The following is a 17,535-nucleotide window of genomic DNA, read 5'->3' on the forward strand; positions in this document are numbered from 1 at the left end:
ATCACCCGTAGGATATTCGTAAAAAGCACTCCAAGGGACATAACTCTATGTGGTTCACTTGAAATAATGTTCGGCTGGTAGAGAATGCGAGAGTCAAATTAATACGTTGCATTAATTCATTTGAACTTTTTAATTTAATATCATAATCTTAATACGTAATTTGTTTTGGAATAAATTATATGGTAGCTTCCCTGAGGTCTGATAGTATTATTGAGATAAATGCATTGATGCTCTCTACCAAACATTTACATTATCAGTGTATTATTTCATGTACATGCAGCTCTCCAATAAATGTTGAGATATCAATATTAAGAATCCTCAAGGGTTAAACCACAAAAGACATGGATTTCCATTCTTTATTACGTAGAATTTCCAGCAGCAGTACCATGTCTTAAAGCAATATCCTCCTCTATCACAGTGCATCATTCAGAAACTGCAGCAGCTGGGCTCGGTTCTTGTCTCGCTGGAACAAAGCAGATCCACATTTGTAACATATCTATTCACACCAGTATCCACTGATCAGTAATTGGAATCTAAGATTTCCACTGATTATGATCTACATTATACAAGCTCATACATGTATCTGATTTACACCAGAGACCAACAAAATATTTGGTTTTCCTACTTTAAGTTGACATGTTAGGATATAACTGATATATTGTTTGTGTCATCCATCTAGCCAACTGCTGGAATCTTACCTGCTTATCATGCTTGGACTTCTTCACCTTCATCTTGATCTTCTTTCCCGAGATGGAACTGCGGGCGCCCTTCTCTTTCATATACTGGAACAAGGGAGGTAATTATTGAGAGATTTAGAGATAGCATAATAAGGGATGTAATCCGTGGCAACATTTTTACAGATACTGGAACAGGGGAGGTGAAGTGAGGTGAAATGACGTTTAACGTTGTACTTAAAAATAATTCGCTCATATGACGACATGCATGCATGTGCATGTATGGCTGCTTGTACCAGCCCAGACCTAAGCTGGTTTTATAGTGCTAGCTCACTGTGATACCATACCGCAGCAAAGCATGAATACCCCACCGAGACACATTATACTGACTCTGAGCTGACCAGTCCTTGTTTTACCCATAAATGCAGAGCACCAGGCAGGGAACAACAAGCAGGCCTACCATATTCTAATGTCTTTCGGTATGACGCGGACGGGGATCGAACCCACGACCTAAGGGGTGGGATGCTCTAATCACTACACCACAGAGGCGGTTTGGAACAGGGTATGTGTTATTAGTGACAACAGTGTTTACCGCCCTTCTCACATTTCATGAATATATTTCAAAAGTATGAAGCATTCTATATCACATTCTTTTATTTCTTTGACAAGATGCTTACAGAATCTGTATTTTGCACAAGAAATACTGACATTTGTCCCATGCAAAAATAGTCTCGATGGTTTTCCTCTCACTCAAAAGTTGTAAATACAAACCTTTGAAGTATGGTAGCATGTCTAGGCTGGTTGCAAAATGTGAAGAAACATGTGAATAAAGCAACAAACATCATCCTTAGGTATCTGAGTACAATAAAATGATTTGAGGTGGCATGTTAATGTGAAAAACATTTATCACAGCTCAGTGATGAAATTTACAGCTGTATCTACCCTCAGGAAAAATGGCCAATGAGATACCAACATGCACAGGACATTACCTTAGAAAGCTGGACTGGTCCCTTGTCCTTGGAGTGTTTCTTCTTCTTCTTCTTCTGTTGGAGGATTTCATCACCATGTATCATCCAGGTCAAAGGTCAAACAGCAGATGTCAGGTCAAGGTCACATACCAACAAAGGGAGGCAATCGTTAGTTATGCAACTAACTGAACAGAGTGGGGCCATAGCAGAAATACTTATGCATATCTGGGTTAATGTGTAAGATAAATATGACACTTGTGTGATGTCGGCATTATTTCAAGGACACCATAAGATAGAAAGTGGAATGGAGTACACAAACGTATAACTTGAAAACTTTTCCACCCCACTAGTACCACATGTGATGAATTTATCATTACTCAAAATATAATCCAGATTACCTTAATTTCAATATTATCATTACAAATTCGCATCTACAAAGACTTATTTTCAGAGAAATGTGTTTGTGTGACATCAGATCTGCTGACTTTTGGTTTTACCTTTAACATAAATGCAAACAGGGTCACAAAATACGACATGACCATCAGATGAAAAATATGAAGCACTATGTGGTGTCGATATTCCAGTAATTAGATGACGACCTGCATCTACTGATGTCACGACCAGGCTAAGCAGGGGTTGATGGCAAGAATAAAGAACCACCCTCAACCAGTACAGGGGTGTATAATAATCCAAGCCAAGTATTATCACCACATTAATCAGCTCTTGCAGTAGGCATGAAAAACTGGGTCCTTTTGAGTCTAGGAATTTCCAAGTTTTGTCCAATAAGTGACAGAGTTGATTAGTCAGTCTGGTTTTGGCATTGTCATTAATTATCCATGACCATTTCACATTATCTTACCTCAAACATAAATATCGCTTTCTGATTGGCTGAGCGCTCTTCTATTATTTTCAATGTACCCCGCTAACAAGCGAGTAACATTTCAATGTACCCCGTTGTCAATGGCAACTCATTTGGTACTTCGTAGTAGTAATTCTTTATCTCGAATAGCATTGAATCACTTATGATGTACGGAAATTACCGATGTTTAGCGAATGCAAATCGATGGAAGGGAGATAACTCTAAATCTGTTTTGCTTGTCAGCAAAATCTAGCGATGGCTACAAAAAGATTTGTACCCGTGCTTCAAACAAATTCAAAATTAATATTAAGGTGATCGGTAAGATAAATACGTTGTTCACTGGTCCCTCGGGGCCCATGGGTTGATGTACCCTTGATGTTTGTTTGGGCTCAGGGAACATAAACAAACATCAAGGGTACATCAACCCATGCCCTCCTCGTGACCAGTGAACAACGTATAATGTTCTTCTCAAAAGGCATTCAACTAAAATCTGCATAAATACATACTCATGGTTCAGAATCTGATCAGGTAATGACTTTCACATTATCACAAATTATCTTTACATGGATTAAAACTGTCTTTGTTACTCAACACTGCACCCCAGCTAATTCAAGCCGTGAGGTGGCCTTCAAATATTTCAAAGCCAAGCACACAAAGATTGTTATGCCATGCTGTACAATGACACACAATCATCCACGTCAGCGGGCCTGATCTATCTGGCTGCCTCTACCACCTGTTCTAACTCAATCCTCAAGGAACACATTATGGCAACACTCATCAGGTCTTTCTTTATAACTTTCTCAATACCTTGTGCTTATGCTTGTGGTGTTTCTTGCTCTTCCTCCGATGGTTATCATCTGTACAAAAAAGCAACATTTATGTATACCTGCAACAATGTGTCTTGCCTCTAAAAACCTAGTTATTATGAATTCATATTCCATATCAATGGCTTTCAATTGAGAAGGAGTCTGTAACTTTCACCTTGGTTTCAGAATGACCCAAAGAGTAGGTTATACCTTATTCCTTTTAGAAAACATGTGAAGGTCCAGGTTAGAATGTACTTTCAGTAACCCATGCTTTGTCATAAGAGGCGATTAATGAGATTGGGTGGTCAGGTTCGCTGGCTTGGTTGACACATGTCATCGGTTCCCAATTGCGGAGATCAATGCACATGCTGTTGATCACTGGATTGTCTGGTCCAGACTCGATTATTTACAGACCGCCGCCATATAGCTGGAATATTGCTGAGTGCAGCGTAAAACTAAACTCACTCACTCACACACTCCTTTTGGGAAGGTGAAAAAGGGGAATGTACCTCTGGAGAAAAGCAACCAACCAGGATGGTGCAGACAAACCAAGGACACACCCATGAGGAAAAAGGGCATTCAAACTACTATCAGCAGATCCTCCTGTCAGGCTAAGGGACACAATTAGTTTCAAATTAGAATACTGGGTTTAAGGAAATGTTTAAAAATGGCTGAAGATGGGTGAGTGCCTGTGTAACCTATACACCATCAATTGTTTAAGGACGTGGGTTTTAAGTAGAAGTTTTTTCAAGTTAAGTTGTGTCCCAGTCACAGTGTCTGTTCAAGAGGTACTGTGGCTCACCTGATGATGATGAATCTGAGGAGTCCCTGTGCCTTTTCTTCTTCTTCCTGTATCTGTCCACGTCTGAAATAACAATTAAACAATTAACATAACTTAAATAAATTTAACAGTTCTTAATAAGCAGCAAAGGAAAATAGTATAACAGCTTCCACTAATTTCAAGCTCCATAAATATATTTGTGAAAACCTTAATTATTCAAGTACTAAAATACACATCACAACGCATGTCATGAAACATATCGTATCATCACACTGATACTAGAAATGTAAGCATGTAAGTTCAGCAGACATTTAACAGAAGGCTGAGTATCTTGCAAGCCTACCTGAATCTGACGAGGAGTCAGTGTCATCACTGCTGCTGTCACTAGACACATGTCTGCGTTTGGCTGGCCTTGTATCTAGGTACAATAGAAATCCTCCTCTGTAAATACTTGGTACCATAAACATGCAATCATCCAAAGATACAACTCAATGTTTGTGTGGTTCATCAAATGTGAAGAATGGCAATGTACTCACTTCTTCACTGCATTTACTTCTCTTCTCCTCGCACATACATCAGAGCTCCTGACACTGCCCCTAACCTCTGGCCACCTCACCTTACACACAAGATGCAATCTGAGCTCCTTACACTGCACTTACCGCTCTCAATATCTCTGCTACTCCTTCTACTTGAGTGTGATGAAGGTTCCATATTGTCTCCACAGTGCAGCTTACAGTGTCATAGAATACCAGATCATCTGAAAAACTGATAAAATGATTTGTATTACAAATGTCTTTTGCATGTATTTTCTATCAATGTTTTTTTCTACTTCATTAATAACATCGTTATAAATATCTGTAAGCATCCTGTAATTCGTGCAAAGGCAGTTATGTGTTAAGACATACACACCCTCCTTCCATTTACATGAGATCCTATACTAGATTCTATAGATCATGACCTATGAGAGAACATATTGCATAATTATGATGGATTCAAAATTCTTCATACTAAAGTGTAAATAGTATGGTTGAATAACTTTAAAATTGCTAGTGTACTCCGGTACAGTGGCACATGTAAAATCACTTGCCCTGATAATTTTTACACTATACCGGCCATTTTCTTGTTGATTTTTTAAAATAAACAACATAATTAATATTGGAAAGTCAACTGGACACCGGTACAGTGTAATATACAAATTTGCTTGCCCGACAGAAAAAACACTGGACTCGGGCGTCGGGCAATGGGTTATTTCCACCCCTGAAATATAACTAATTTAAAATGTTCCCTTCATCTACCTTTTAAACAAATGTAAGTACCCTGGCATGGGATGCTATTTATCAAGTTAGGCCAGTGAGAAAAGCGATTTCCACAAGTATACAAGTGGATTCAAGCTACATCATGAGTCTCCACAATCCAGTGGCTATTTGGAGCAATTATTTACCCTCACAGTATGGACGGCGAGCTCCTAGTAGAGGAAATGTGGTATGTTGTTTACAATTTGCTTACAGGCTATCCCTGTTCAACCCCTTACAAGAAATGGAACAAACTTGTAAATTTCTTTCATTATTTCGAAAAACCTCACGATGCATCATGCAGTGCTTCTGACAATAGCGGTTTACGCTAGTTTCTAGGATGTTTTGATTTTGTCAAAGCACTCGGGGTTTTTTTTCAAAGGAACACATATTTTGACATTTATAAAATGTATATCCTCGACTGGCCACTGTGTCTGTAAGATCCTGAAACAAGGTTGCAGTGGAAGGCTACTTCTAGGTGTTATAACTACCAACATTTCGGTGTATAAATACTAGTATATACCTGCATGTTTGATCCGATGCACCGTGTCAAACCAGCAGTTGCTGCTGTGTCCCGTTCAGGGGGGGACATAATCGAAATTCAGAGTTATTTGCCCCTTGTGATTGAGCTTCTGTTCTGACGAAAGTACCGTAATTCCTTTACTAGACGCCTAGCAACACGTACACGCGAGCCAATACGTTCTGCCCAAATATTAGAATCCGCGTTTCTAAAACAAGCCTGGGCGATTACTTGATGAATTCCATGAGATCGTTTGATTTGTTTTAGGGTTTAGGGCTGTATCTAGGTCTTTCTACTCGGGTACCCCACCTCCTATTACCCTACCCGGATACCCGTTATGTTAATTCCTGGCTCCAAATTTGCAAGAAATGGCAATTTATTCTTCAGCTCGGAGGCTAAAATCTCCAGTTTTACAATATCTTAACCATGTATTATATTCAAAAGAAGTGACTGTAAATTATGTCTAAATCTTCCAAGTCAAAACAACCTTTTAATCATGAAAGAATAACATTGTTTAATCTATTAGTCACATGATCATAAAGGGTCCGGGTATTGAGACGGGTACCCGGGTCCAAGTCATTACCCACCCGTACCGGGTATCCGGGTCACCCGTCCCAGACCTAGCTGTATCGTATTTTGCTGACATCAACTGTCAAACATCATTTAATCTAATTTAACGTTTTACATGACACTTCCATCACCCTATTTTAAATGACCATCCCTAAATAATGTTGAAGTTAATTTTCAATTTTAATTTTAACCAATTTTATAATTAGCATTTGAAAACTTGTACTCTTTGTATGACGTTCTGTAAAGTGTTGGACTCGGGAAGCTACACTTGCTAAGTACAGTGCCAGCGTTATACAGAACCGGCGCCGGATCAGTGGCTTAAGTGAATCACCATAATTTCATACTGAATACGTATGTTTCTGTTACTGAGTTAATATACCAGTGTTCTTCCAAGACCCGTGAAGATCCTGGTTAAATTGGTCTTCAGCAACCCATGTTTGTTCTAAGAGGTGACTAACCGGATCAGGTGATCAGGTTCGCTGACATGGGTGACACATCGTATCCCAATGCGTAGATCGATGTTGATGCCGTTGATCACTGGATTGCCTGGTCCAAACTCGATTATTAACGGACAGCCGCCGGCCATATAATTGGAATATTGCTGAGTGTGGCGTTAACAACAGACAAGGAAACAATTCTATCCAATCTGCACTAAACAAGACAAATAGGTGATGTCTAACATTGCTTCAAGTTATAACAGGTAAGGCCAAGAACCATGGGCGGATCCAGGGATTTTGAAAGGGTGTGGTTCAGGGGATTAAGAATGCAAAACGAATGGGGAACACTACCACACGTTTTGTGTATGATCATATAACTTAGAGTTGGGGTAGAGACAAACGTTAGTCGATTGTTGTTGTTTTTCTCAGGAAATTCAGACATGTATAAGTATGTTTCAGTTGGAAGTCGTATGTACTGAGTGAGTGAGTGAGTTTGGTTTTACGCAGTTTTTAACAGTATTTAGGTTACAACATCTCAGATCAAAGAAGAGGAAAGCCCGAGGTGATACAGGTCTGCCACTGTGCCACTATGCTGACATAGAAATATGATCGGGCGAACGTGGATTCGAACCTACAATCATAGGTTTCTGGACTTTCCAACGAACGCAAACTCTGCACAGGGAATTGTCTCGTCTTAAACAAATGGGTTACCCTTGCCCACTTACATCTCTGAAGGAAGACTGAAAGGAACATTAAGTCGCAAACAAACAAAAAGAACACAAACAACTAAATCTGGCCTTTACATATAACAATAAAAGGAAAAATCGTCAATGCAAATGGTACACATTCTATTGTAACAAAGGGAAGGTTTGCATGGGAGAACAAAGCGTTGGCCCTACACTTCCGTTAGATACTCGTCTTTTCATTTTGTCGAGGTACTTGGTCTGCATCGCCTGCTAGCAAATTGTTTCCCTTGGTTTTGCAGCAAAGATGGGATTGGGTTTTGTTTTTACGCAATATTCCAGCAATATCACGCCAGGGACACCAGAAATGGGCCCCACACATCAAAGATTAGGATGAGATTAACTAGGCAACACCAGGGACGGAATGTGCCACAGTGGTATTATGCCTCTTTTTACAGACGAATCAAGGTTTTGCCTCTAATTCACAGATGACAGAAAACGTTGTGTTCATGAAATTATATGAGGCAGTATCACACACGGTTTCGTTATAATGAGTGGATGTTTGACTAGGCAGGGTTAAGTTGAATTCCTGTGGTTGTTCCGTTCGCTGGATGACAATGTCGGACAATGCCAAGGTCGTCACAAGTTGTTTCCAGTGGAAATATCCGAAAGATCATCTTTGATGTTCTTGGGCGGAAAGTGAACGCCAGACTCATCACTCATCACTCATCACCGTGTCCCAGCTGTGGGTAGCTCTTCGGGCAGAATGGAGGGCAATAATCAACAGTATGTCATCAGGAATTGGTGCACGTGAAGCCTAATATGGTGGACACACCAAATGTCGATCAGTAGGCCGAAAGAAATTTTAAAGACATGTATAGACTCTACCCCTTTCATCACTTCCTGCATTTTTTGTGGGAAGTGATCGCCTCCGTGGTGTAGTGGTTAGAGCGTCCTCCAGGAGAGCGGAAGGTCGCGGGTTCGATCCCCGGCCACGTCATACCAAAATACGTTAAAATATGGTACTTGTTGGTCCCTGCCTGGCGCTCGCTCGGCATTGATGGGTACAAGGACTGGTCGGCTCGGAGTCAGTATAATGTGTCTGAGTGGGGTATTCATGCTTAACTGCGGCATGGTATCTATGTGAGCTTGCACTATAAAACCAGCTTAAGACCGGCTAACAAGCAGCCACCCATACACACGCATGAACGTCGTCATATGAGCGAAATAATCTTAAGTGTGACGTTAAACCCCATTTCACCTCACCTCGTCGGTAGTGTATACGGGTCATTGTCCGCTGTGTATTTATCCGGGTGCATTGTTTATCATTAATATATATCAGGATGGGTAAACTGGTGTTACCAATTAGATTTCCTTTATGTGAAAGTACTTTATGTAAGCAGTGGTACAATGTCGTGCAATTGGCCAGAAGTAGCTCTCACGTTGGTCCCAAATCGCCTTCAATCCATATTAATACTATTACAACATTATCATACAAGATATATACATTGTATCTTGTTTCAGGATTTGTTTCAATTACGTACCGCCTATGAACCAAATATTGAGGCTCTTCTACCACAAGAATGTTTCAATAAACATAAATGTATCAGCGGTTGATCTTTGTTCTTACACCCAGTAAGATACCCAGCAGAACACCCACCCGGACACTCGATGGGACACCGAGGACACCCACATCGACACCCAGTAGGACAACCAGAAGAACACCCCGGCAGGACATTCAGTAAGACATCCAGCAGGACACCCAGTAGGACAACTAGTAGGACACCCTGCAGGACAAGGACATCCAGCAGGACATCCAGCAGGACAACCAGCAGTAGGTACCTAGTGAGGACAGCTTGGGGCTGCAGGACAACAAGGACATCCAGCAGGACAACAAGGGACATCCAGCAGGACAACAAGGAGGACATCCAGCAGGACAACAAGGAGGACATCCAGCAGGACAACAAGGAGGACATCCAGCAGGACACCAGGAGGACAACCAGTAGGACACCCAGCAGGACATCCAGTAGGACACCCAGCAGGACACAGGACATCCAGTACACCCAGGAGGACAACCAGTGGGACACCAGTGGGAGGAGGAAAACCAGTAGGACACCCAGCAGGGCAACCAGGAGGACATCCAGTGGGACACCAAGGAGGAAAACAAGTAGGACACCCAGCAGGACATCCAGGACACCCAGCAGGACACCCAGTAGGACATCCGAGTGGACACTCAGGACAACCAGGAGGACAACCAGTAGGACACCCAGCAGGACAACCAGGAGGACATCCAGCAGGACAACCAGTAGGACATCCGACAGGACAACCAGGAGGACATCCAGCAGGACAACCAGTAGGACATCCGACAGGACAACCAGTAGGACATCCAACAGGACACTCAGGACAACCAGTAGGAACACCAAGCAGGACAACCAGTAGGACACCCAGCAGGACAACCAGGAGGACATCCAACAGGACACTCAGGACAACCAGTAGGACAACCAGTAGGAAACCAAGCAGGACAACCAGTAGGACACCCAGCAGGACAACCAAGGAGGACATCCATCAGGACAACCTGGAGGACATCCAGCAGGACAACCAGTAGGGCATCCGACAGGACAACCAGGAGGACATCCAGTAAGGCATCCAGCAGGACAACAAGTAGGACAACCAGGAGGAAATCCAGCAGGACACCAGAAGAACATTCAGTTGCATATCTGGTAGGACAACCATAAGCAGGAGGAGGGAGCAAAGAAAGGTGGGTGTTACCAAAACCACCACTTATTATGAGGAAGAAGATATATACCTAGAATTATCTCCCTTGCTCATCTTATTAATGCCCGAATGCCATCTTAAGAAGCTATTTCAGCACATGTAGCTGTGAAAATACAACACAGAGAAACAATAACGCAACAATCACAGTGGTTTATTCCTTGATTATCAATTACACCATTCCTGTCAAACCTCACAAACCAGTCAGGTAATACCTGTACTGTTACTTCCAGGAAACTGAAACCATGGCAACCAGTGAAATAACACTTGTTAGTCATAACAACAGCCTTAATGCTAAGATTGCTTTGTGTGATTTTGTTTGCGTAATGTCACCCTCAGCAATGTTCTAGCTATGTCATTGAAGTCTGTAAATAATCAAATCTGGACCAGACAATCCAGTGATCGACACCATAAGCATACATCTATGCAACTGGCATTTGATGACCAGGTCTGGAAATCTCACCACCATGTTACAAGCATTGGCTGCTGAAGGCCAATTCTAACAACTGGGCTGCTATTTAATGTAGCTCTGATACAGATGTAAAACTACAAGAAATATTCAGTATTTTAAAAGACCAATTTGGAGCGCTCTGAATCAGGACCCGCTTGCATAAAACAATCTCAGTATTAAGACTTTGAACACTATAACATACATTTACAATAGTTTAGTCGCTAAGGCTCTGGTCCCGATGATTTGAAGCCTGACAATGAAACACATTGACTTCTCACTGGTTGAGAACAGAGTGACGCTCCACAAAGCAATCTTAATGCTAATACTGCCATAACTCTCAACCTTCAACATAGACTTAATATTGTCAAATATATAAATCGCTTCATTGAATGGGGACCAGATACAGTGACAGTCACCTGACCACCATTCATTCTCATCTCAGTGTGTGACAAGTGAGATATACAAACATATAACAAACATTAAAACATTAACAACACATGTTACATCATTGTACAAAATACAAGACTCAGGAGGTTAGGTTTCTTGATCAAAAGGTTGCAAGTAGTATTAAAAATACACATTTGTGTATTGAGCATACACCCTACCTATTCATAAGCTAATTCCCCCCTATGTGAACTATGGCCTGATGTGCAGAGTTCCCTCCCTTAGTAGTGTCAGGATCTGGTGATGACTGGCTTGAATTCACCCTGAGTATCATCTGGTTTGTTACCACCACTCAGGTTTCCCCCACTAAACTGACATGCAGTAGTATAACAGACTTACTATTTAAAGTGACACTGGTCACCAGACAAGAAAATATATACTTTGATCTGACACAATTATGTAACAGTTATTTCTAAATGTAATGCTTAAGTTTGATATACATGTTCATTTAACAAGGTTAAATTAAGAGCACTAATCTATCAAAATCAGAATACGCTAATTTGACATATAGTCCCACTGCATAATCTTTTCAAGTATATATCAGTAAGTTGGATTTAATGCTACTTTTGACAGTAGTCCAGTTTACATCACAAAGTGGCACCTTAATTAGTGATGAAAGCCCAAAGTAATGCAGGGAAACCTACAAGCTTGGGTATGGTGTTGACAAACCCAGGGCAAACTGGGGCTCAAACCCACAATCCTAAGAGAGAGTTAGTGAGCGAGATGCCGCTTTTAACAATATTCCAGCAATATCACTGCTAGGGACACCAGAAATTGGCTTCACACATTGTACCCAAGTGGGGAATCGAAATCGGGTCTTCAGCGGGACGAGTGAACACTTCAACCACTTGGCTACCCCCCATTGCCGCACCCCCAGTCATAAGATCAACCCCAAAAGATGTAACTCTGCACAGCGAATTGCAGAATCATAAACATTATATATGTCAATATATATAGCCAATCACTATTGTGCTAAAACTACCTACTTAAACTAAGAATGAATAACACAGAAACATTAAACTTTCAGAATCCTGTTGTCAGTGCTTCAAATATAGTCTGACAATGGGTTTTACTGATAATCTGTGTGTAGGAATATCTGATCCTCCATTTACTTCCATGCTTGGTCCAGTACTTGACTTAATACACACCACAGTGACACCGTGTATACAGTATCTCCCTTCATACAACCATGGGTAGGATACAGACTGAAAGTGTTGAAAATATACGATATGAAAACATTAATGGATTAGAACAAGGAAAATGTTGATCTACTATTTCACTTCTAATAAAGCTGATTAAAAATATATACAATTATATCACACGGCAATTTGTTGATGAAACATTGTCAGGAACAGTTTCTATACAGATCATCTAGAATCTTGCATCCATACAGACACTTAACGCAATCTGAATCAGTGGACGTACAAATGAAATGATGATAGATCATGATAAGATATTCATTTCAAACATTCACTGCCAAAGGTTAGCATGACTGATGGGAAACTTGATGAATATGTTGTCGGTCAGTGAAAGATTCCTTAAACTCATTAATACTTCTTAATGGATCAGAGTACTCAAAATATATTAAATGTGAATATGATAAGAGTACAAGCTTTAAAAAGACCTTTTTTAATCCTCATTGAAATGAGCCTGAGTGGGTTAGACAGGTAACTTTGTGTGCAGACGATTAGACACCAGACTCTGGACTGTATGGGTTCGATTCCTGGATGGGACTGTCTAACCCCATCCGCACCCCCCCCCCCCCCAAAAGTACTAGAATCTGTACTTTATTGAGAAAGTGTAATCCCAAATATAACATGTGTTACATTTCTATGAAAATGACATGTTTGGAACATTATCATCAGTGATATTAATTCTTAGAATACTACCTCTAACACTTGATTGCATTTTTCCAGAAATTTGTTTCTGTCAATTAACAGGTTTAGCTTCAAGAAAATAAGTCTATGGTTTTGTGTAGTCTTTCTTCCTAGCAGGTCCTCCTAGTAGTAAACCTGATGTTGGAGCCCTGTTGAACTTCCTATCATTCTCTGATTTTAGGATGTCCAAGGCTATACATTTCCCATTAAAGAACTGATCGGCAAGAGGCATAGATGAACATAACTGATGCAGATAATGATCCCTCCTCAACAGAGGAAATTGGACTGCTAGTAGAGACTGGGAATAAAGAAAGCTTAACTCTTTCATCAAAATCTGTGATTCTCCCTTCCTTGATGAACAAATGTTACAATATTTTAACTACAAAACCGTGAAAAGTGAAGGTGAATTTCTGTTATCAGTCACATAAGAATCTTTTCCCTGAGAAGAAAAAACATCCCAAACGGTCTGAATACTTGAATAGAGACAATCACTCATTCAAAACCTTGATGATCTTAGATGGGAAGGAAGACTAAGGAAGATTGAGGTAATTATGCTTAGCTGATTGAAGAAAAGAGCCTCTGGCAACTGGATTTCCATGGCAATGTCTTCTTGATCAGGCAGAGGTGGCATTGATTCTTGAAATAAGAAATCTAGTGCAGCCATCTTGCCTACAAATGTGTCTCTGGCTGAATTGTGACCTAAATTGTGACCTAAACCTTTCTGTTAAGGGAGATAACTTCTGCTGATTGTGCTTGGAGGATCACTAGGAATATAGACAACACAAAACCATGGACTTTAACAATTATATTCAAGCAAAACCTATGGATTCAGAAACAATTATCAGGAAAAAGGCAGTTAAGTGTTAGAGGTATGTATTCATAAGATTTATTTATCTAATGTATACATATTCAAGGTCAGGTGTACACAGGGTTTAAGTTAAACGTAACTAAGAATTACATGTACACACTTCTCTTACCTTTGCACAGTTACACTAAAAGATGTATTTTGTAGTAAGTATTGAAAACAAACATTTCAACAGGTCAAATGCCTGAATGTCACATGCTTTAATTATTTTCTTACAAAAAATATAGAAATTAAGTGGTGAAACTGTTACTAAAACAATCAGGCCTCAGGCTGACCATTTCCCTGTTACTGATGATACATGCTCAGGAAACTACAAGACATAAAATCCTGCATCATGGACACACACAATACTAAAATGGAAAGAAATTACAATCTGTGTGTATGAATGTTCAGGAATAAATACTGCTATTTCATAATCTGGTGCCACATACAATTATTTCTGTACATAATCATTTAAAAATACAATATATAGATTTACTTTATATTTTGTTTACCTAACAACCTCTGAAGATAAGCAATCGTTCATCACTCATGGTATAGCACAGTTTTCAATATTGTACTTTCTCTGGGAACCCAGTTTGTAGGCTGGGACCCACCAGGGATGCCTACAGGTAAAGGCTTTGAATCCCCCTGCACTAAATCAATTACATCAAACAGGCAAATTCCTATATGCGGATCTATACAACTCAAAAAAGTTAAAGAGCACATGAATCTTTCCCATTACTAAACTAGTCACAGTCTGGTCTTGACAGGGGCAATACATTGGGTCAATCAGCTGGCTGTTGTTGGGTTGAAATTAAAAATGTAAGCAGGGTACATTTAATATAATACAACTGGTTTCAAAATGGCATGACAGAAATGCTAAAGCAATATGAAAAAATTGTGCTTTCTTTATCTTCTTTTGTGTAGTATAGATCAGTATACATGGATTTACCTTGGTGATTTTGTGTAGTATATTATCATGATTATAGGCAACTTCCACATGACACTACAACACCGATGTGGAGCAGCTCTCTATATATCACAGCCTGGGGTGGTTTGTTCTGCTTGCACCACTCATAACTCCATGACAAACAGCAACAACCATTTGAAAACACCCTTCATAAACTCAGGGCATTCATAAACTCAGGGCATTCATACACTACGGGCCTTCATACACCTGTGGCCTTCACCCAATACTTCACAACGTCACCAAACAAAAAATTCATTATTGCAAACCAGAACAGAAGATTAAATATGAAAATCAGAAATGTACAACTCACTGAAGCCATATATCAAAACATTACAAAATATATATACAATACTTACATCTACATGTTTATAAATATGAACACCATGATAATATGAAACAACAACAACAACAAAATTGTATCTTACAACTTGTTGGGGTTTTGTTCAGTCAACCATGCACAGCTGAGAAACATATATCCCTTGGCAGCCTTTCAAGGGTTAACAGGAAATAGCTGAAGTGTCTACATTTTCACATTCCGTATACTCAAAAGCAGTATTGAAGTTGGCCCCTTGGTCTGTTGCTGTTTCTGTTGCGAGGTCAACACATTTATTTACCAAACATAATTGCTTTCTTTTTTATGTTGATTTAATGACTCGGATCAAAGGACTCTCTACAGTTTCAAAAGTACAACTCTTGAAGTTCTTGAAAGGCATTTAGAATACATGACATGTTTTTAAGGATTACAACTTCTTTTTATTCTTTATACGTTTCAGAGCTAGTTCTTGCTCCTTTATCAAGTCTTTCACCTAATGAAAGAGCAAGATTTGGCTCTGAAACTTCGTGTAAAGAATAAAAAGAAGTTGTTATGTAATCAAGTACAACTCTTGTTTGTTGAGTGAAAGAAAATACAACATTTCTTTAGGCTTCTTGACTCAATTATCAGAGGAACTTTTTAACTAAAAATTGGCTATAAAATTTGGAGTCATTATACTTTCACATAAAATGCCATTACAAATTATCAATACAACAGTCAGGCATTTTTTCTTTTAAATTTGAAGTCAGTTGGAGACGTCTTCCCCCAGTATAAAGGAAACTCCTTCCTAATACAACATGTGGAGTCCACATGCAACATCAACACTGCTTGTCTCAGATACGTGTGTCTGAGTCAGGAGTCCTTGGATGTATTACATGATTTTGTAATTTTAATAGTCAGTATTAAGATATACATAAGCCTTATACAAAGAAACAGGAAAACAGATATGACATAGGTACCTCTCTCCTAATATAAATAGACCAACATGTTTGTAGACATCATCTATGTGCATCTATATACCAGCTATATTAAATAACTGCCATCAAATACAATATTCCAGTAAATGATTCATGATAATGTTAAGTATTTAATATCACTTACATTATACAACTTTGTTCTCTGTAAACAAATAGATTGTGTTGACAAAGCTCTCCATCAGGCATTTTTTTGTTAAAATATGACAAAATATAAAATGGCCCATCTTATATAACAACAATACACACGAGATGTTGAGTACCCTTTACTTCATTTTTGAAGGAACAATGTCTCACTAACTGTTTTCTGTATAAAACATAGCAACTGCAGCTGGAAATGTGCAGTAAATGTTATAATAAGTCCTTAATGAGTTAATGCCTAAGTGAAAACATATATAAATTCAATAGATCAAATAGTGGGCCTGATCTCACATATGGGATCACAAATTCAGACTTTCTAACCATCACAGACACAAGTATGTAAAATACAGTAATAACAAATGAACCTGGTTGTGAGTATGTAGCTTTGGCAAGATTATATTGTGCATGCTACTTGTTATAGTCTGTTTGCAGTGAAAACGTACAGATGAATTTCACTTCAAACAAAAAAGTAAATCAAATAAAGTGAAATTAAGATTGCGAATCCTTATTATTCTACCTTGCAAATTGAACATTAAAATTTCAGAATTTTATTCAACTTAGGGTAAAAGTTGTTTAACAAATGATCATAGTTTCACATCGCTATTATTGGTTTGTATTGCAAGGGTGTATGCGCATTAAATGAAACCGCGAGAACAAGAAGGGTTGGTTTCTATGGTAGTCAAAGTTAACACTCATCACGTACCACACGTCCATTTGTTTCACTGTTCCAACTACTGCGCATACCCCCTTGAAATACAAACCAATAAAAACGATTTGAAACTATGATCATCTGTTAAACAACTTTTATCCTAAGTTAAATAAAATTCTGAGATTTAAATGTTCAATTGGCAAGGTAAAATTATGAGCATTCGCAATCTTAAATGCACTTTGAAGTGAAATTCATTGGTACGTTTTCACTGCAAACAGACTATAGTTGTATGCACAATACTTACAGAATGGAACAAGTCTCAGGCATAACAGCTTTGCACATTCATGAAATTGTCACAGCCTGTAGTTAAAGCTGTTTGTACATGGTGTTTCTCTCCAACATAACATCTGCTCTCATGGCATAGCATAACAGCCAAAAAACACCTAACAAGTTTAAGACAAAGATAGAAAAGGATTCTTTTGTTTTTTTAGTGAGTGAGTGAGTATG

General features: G+C 39.3%; 1 protein-coding gene and 1 long non-coding RNA gene across 2 annotated transcripts; both read right to left on the minus strand.

Moving 5' to 3' along the window:
• Positions 1-342: 342 nt before the first annotated feature.
• On the minus strand, positions 343-5,980 carry LOC124285412 (nucleolar protein 58-like). The gene is made up of 8 exons (XM_046721636.1): positions 5,904-5,980; positions 4,748-4,853; positions 4,432-4,506; positions 4,110-4,172; positions 3,309-3,358; positions 1,664-1,717; positions 699-782; positions 343-463 (listed from the first exon to the last, which is right to left on the minus strand). Exons 2-8 carry the CDS (start codon positions 4,797-4,799, stop codon positions 413-415), a joined length of 429 nt encoding a protein of 142 aa, XP_046577592.1. The 5' UTR covers positions 4,800-4,853; positions 5,904-5,980; the 3' UTR covers positions 343-412.
• A 4,520-nt stretch (positions 5,981-10,500) lies between these two features.
• Positions 10,501-16,879, minus strand: LOC124285395. Its single transcript, XR_006900810.1, has 2 exons — positions 12,882-16,879; positions 10,501-12,794 (listed from the first exon to the last, which is right to left on the minus strand). It is a non-coding gene; the product is annotated as an uncharacterized LOC124285395 (long non-coding RNA).
• Between the last annotated feature and the right edge of the window lie 656 nt (positions 16,880-17,535).

The sequence above is a fragment of the Haliotis rubra genome, unplaced genomic scaffold, assembly GCF_003918875.1.
Source record: "Haliotis rubra isolate DU_JTF1 unplaced genomic scaffold, ASM391887v1 Scf36, whole genome shotgun sequence".
In the NCBI taxonomy this organism is placed as follows: Eukaryota; Metazoa; Mollusca; class Gastropoda; order Lepetellida; family Haliotidae; genus Haliotis; species Haliotis rubra.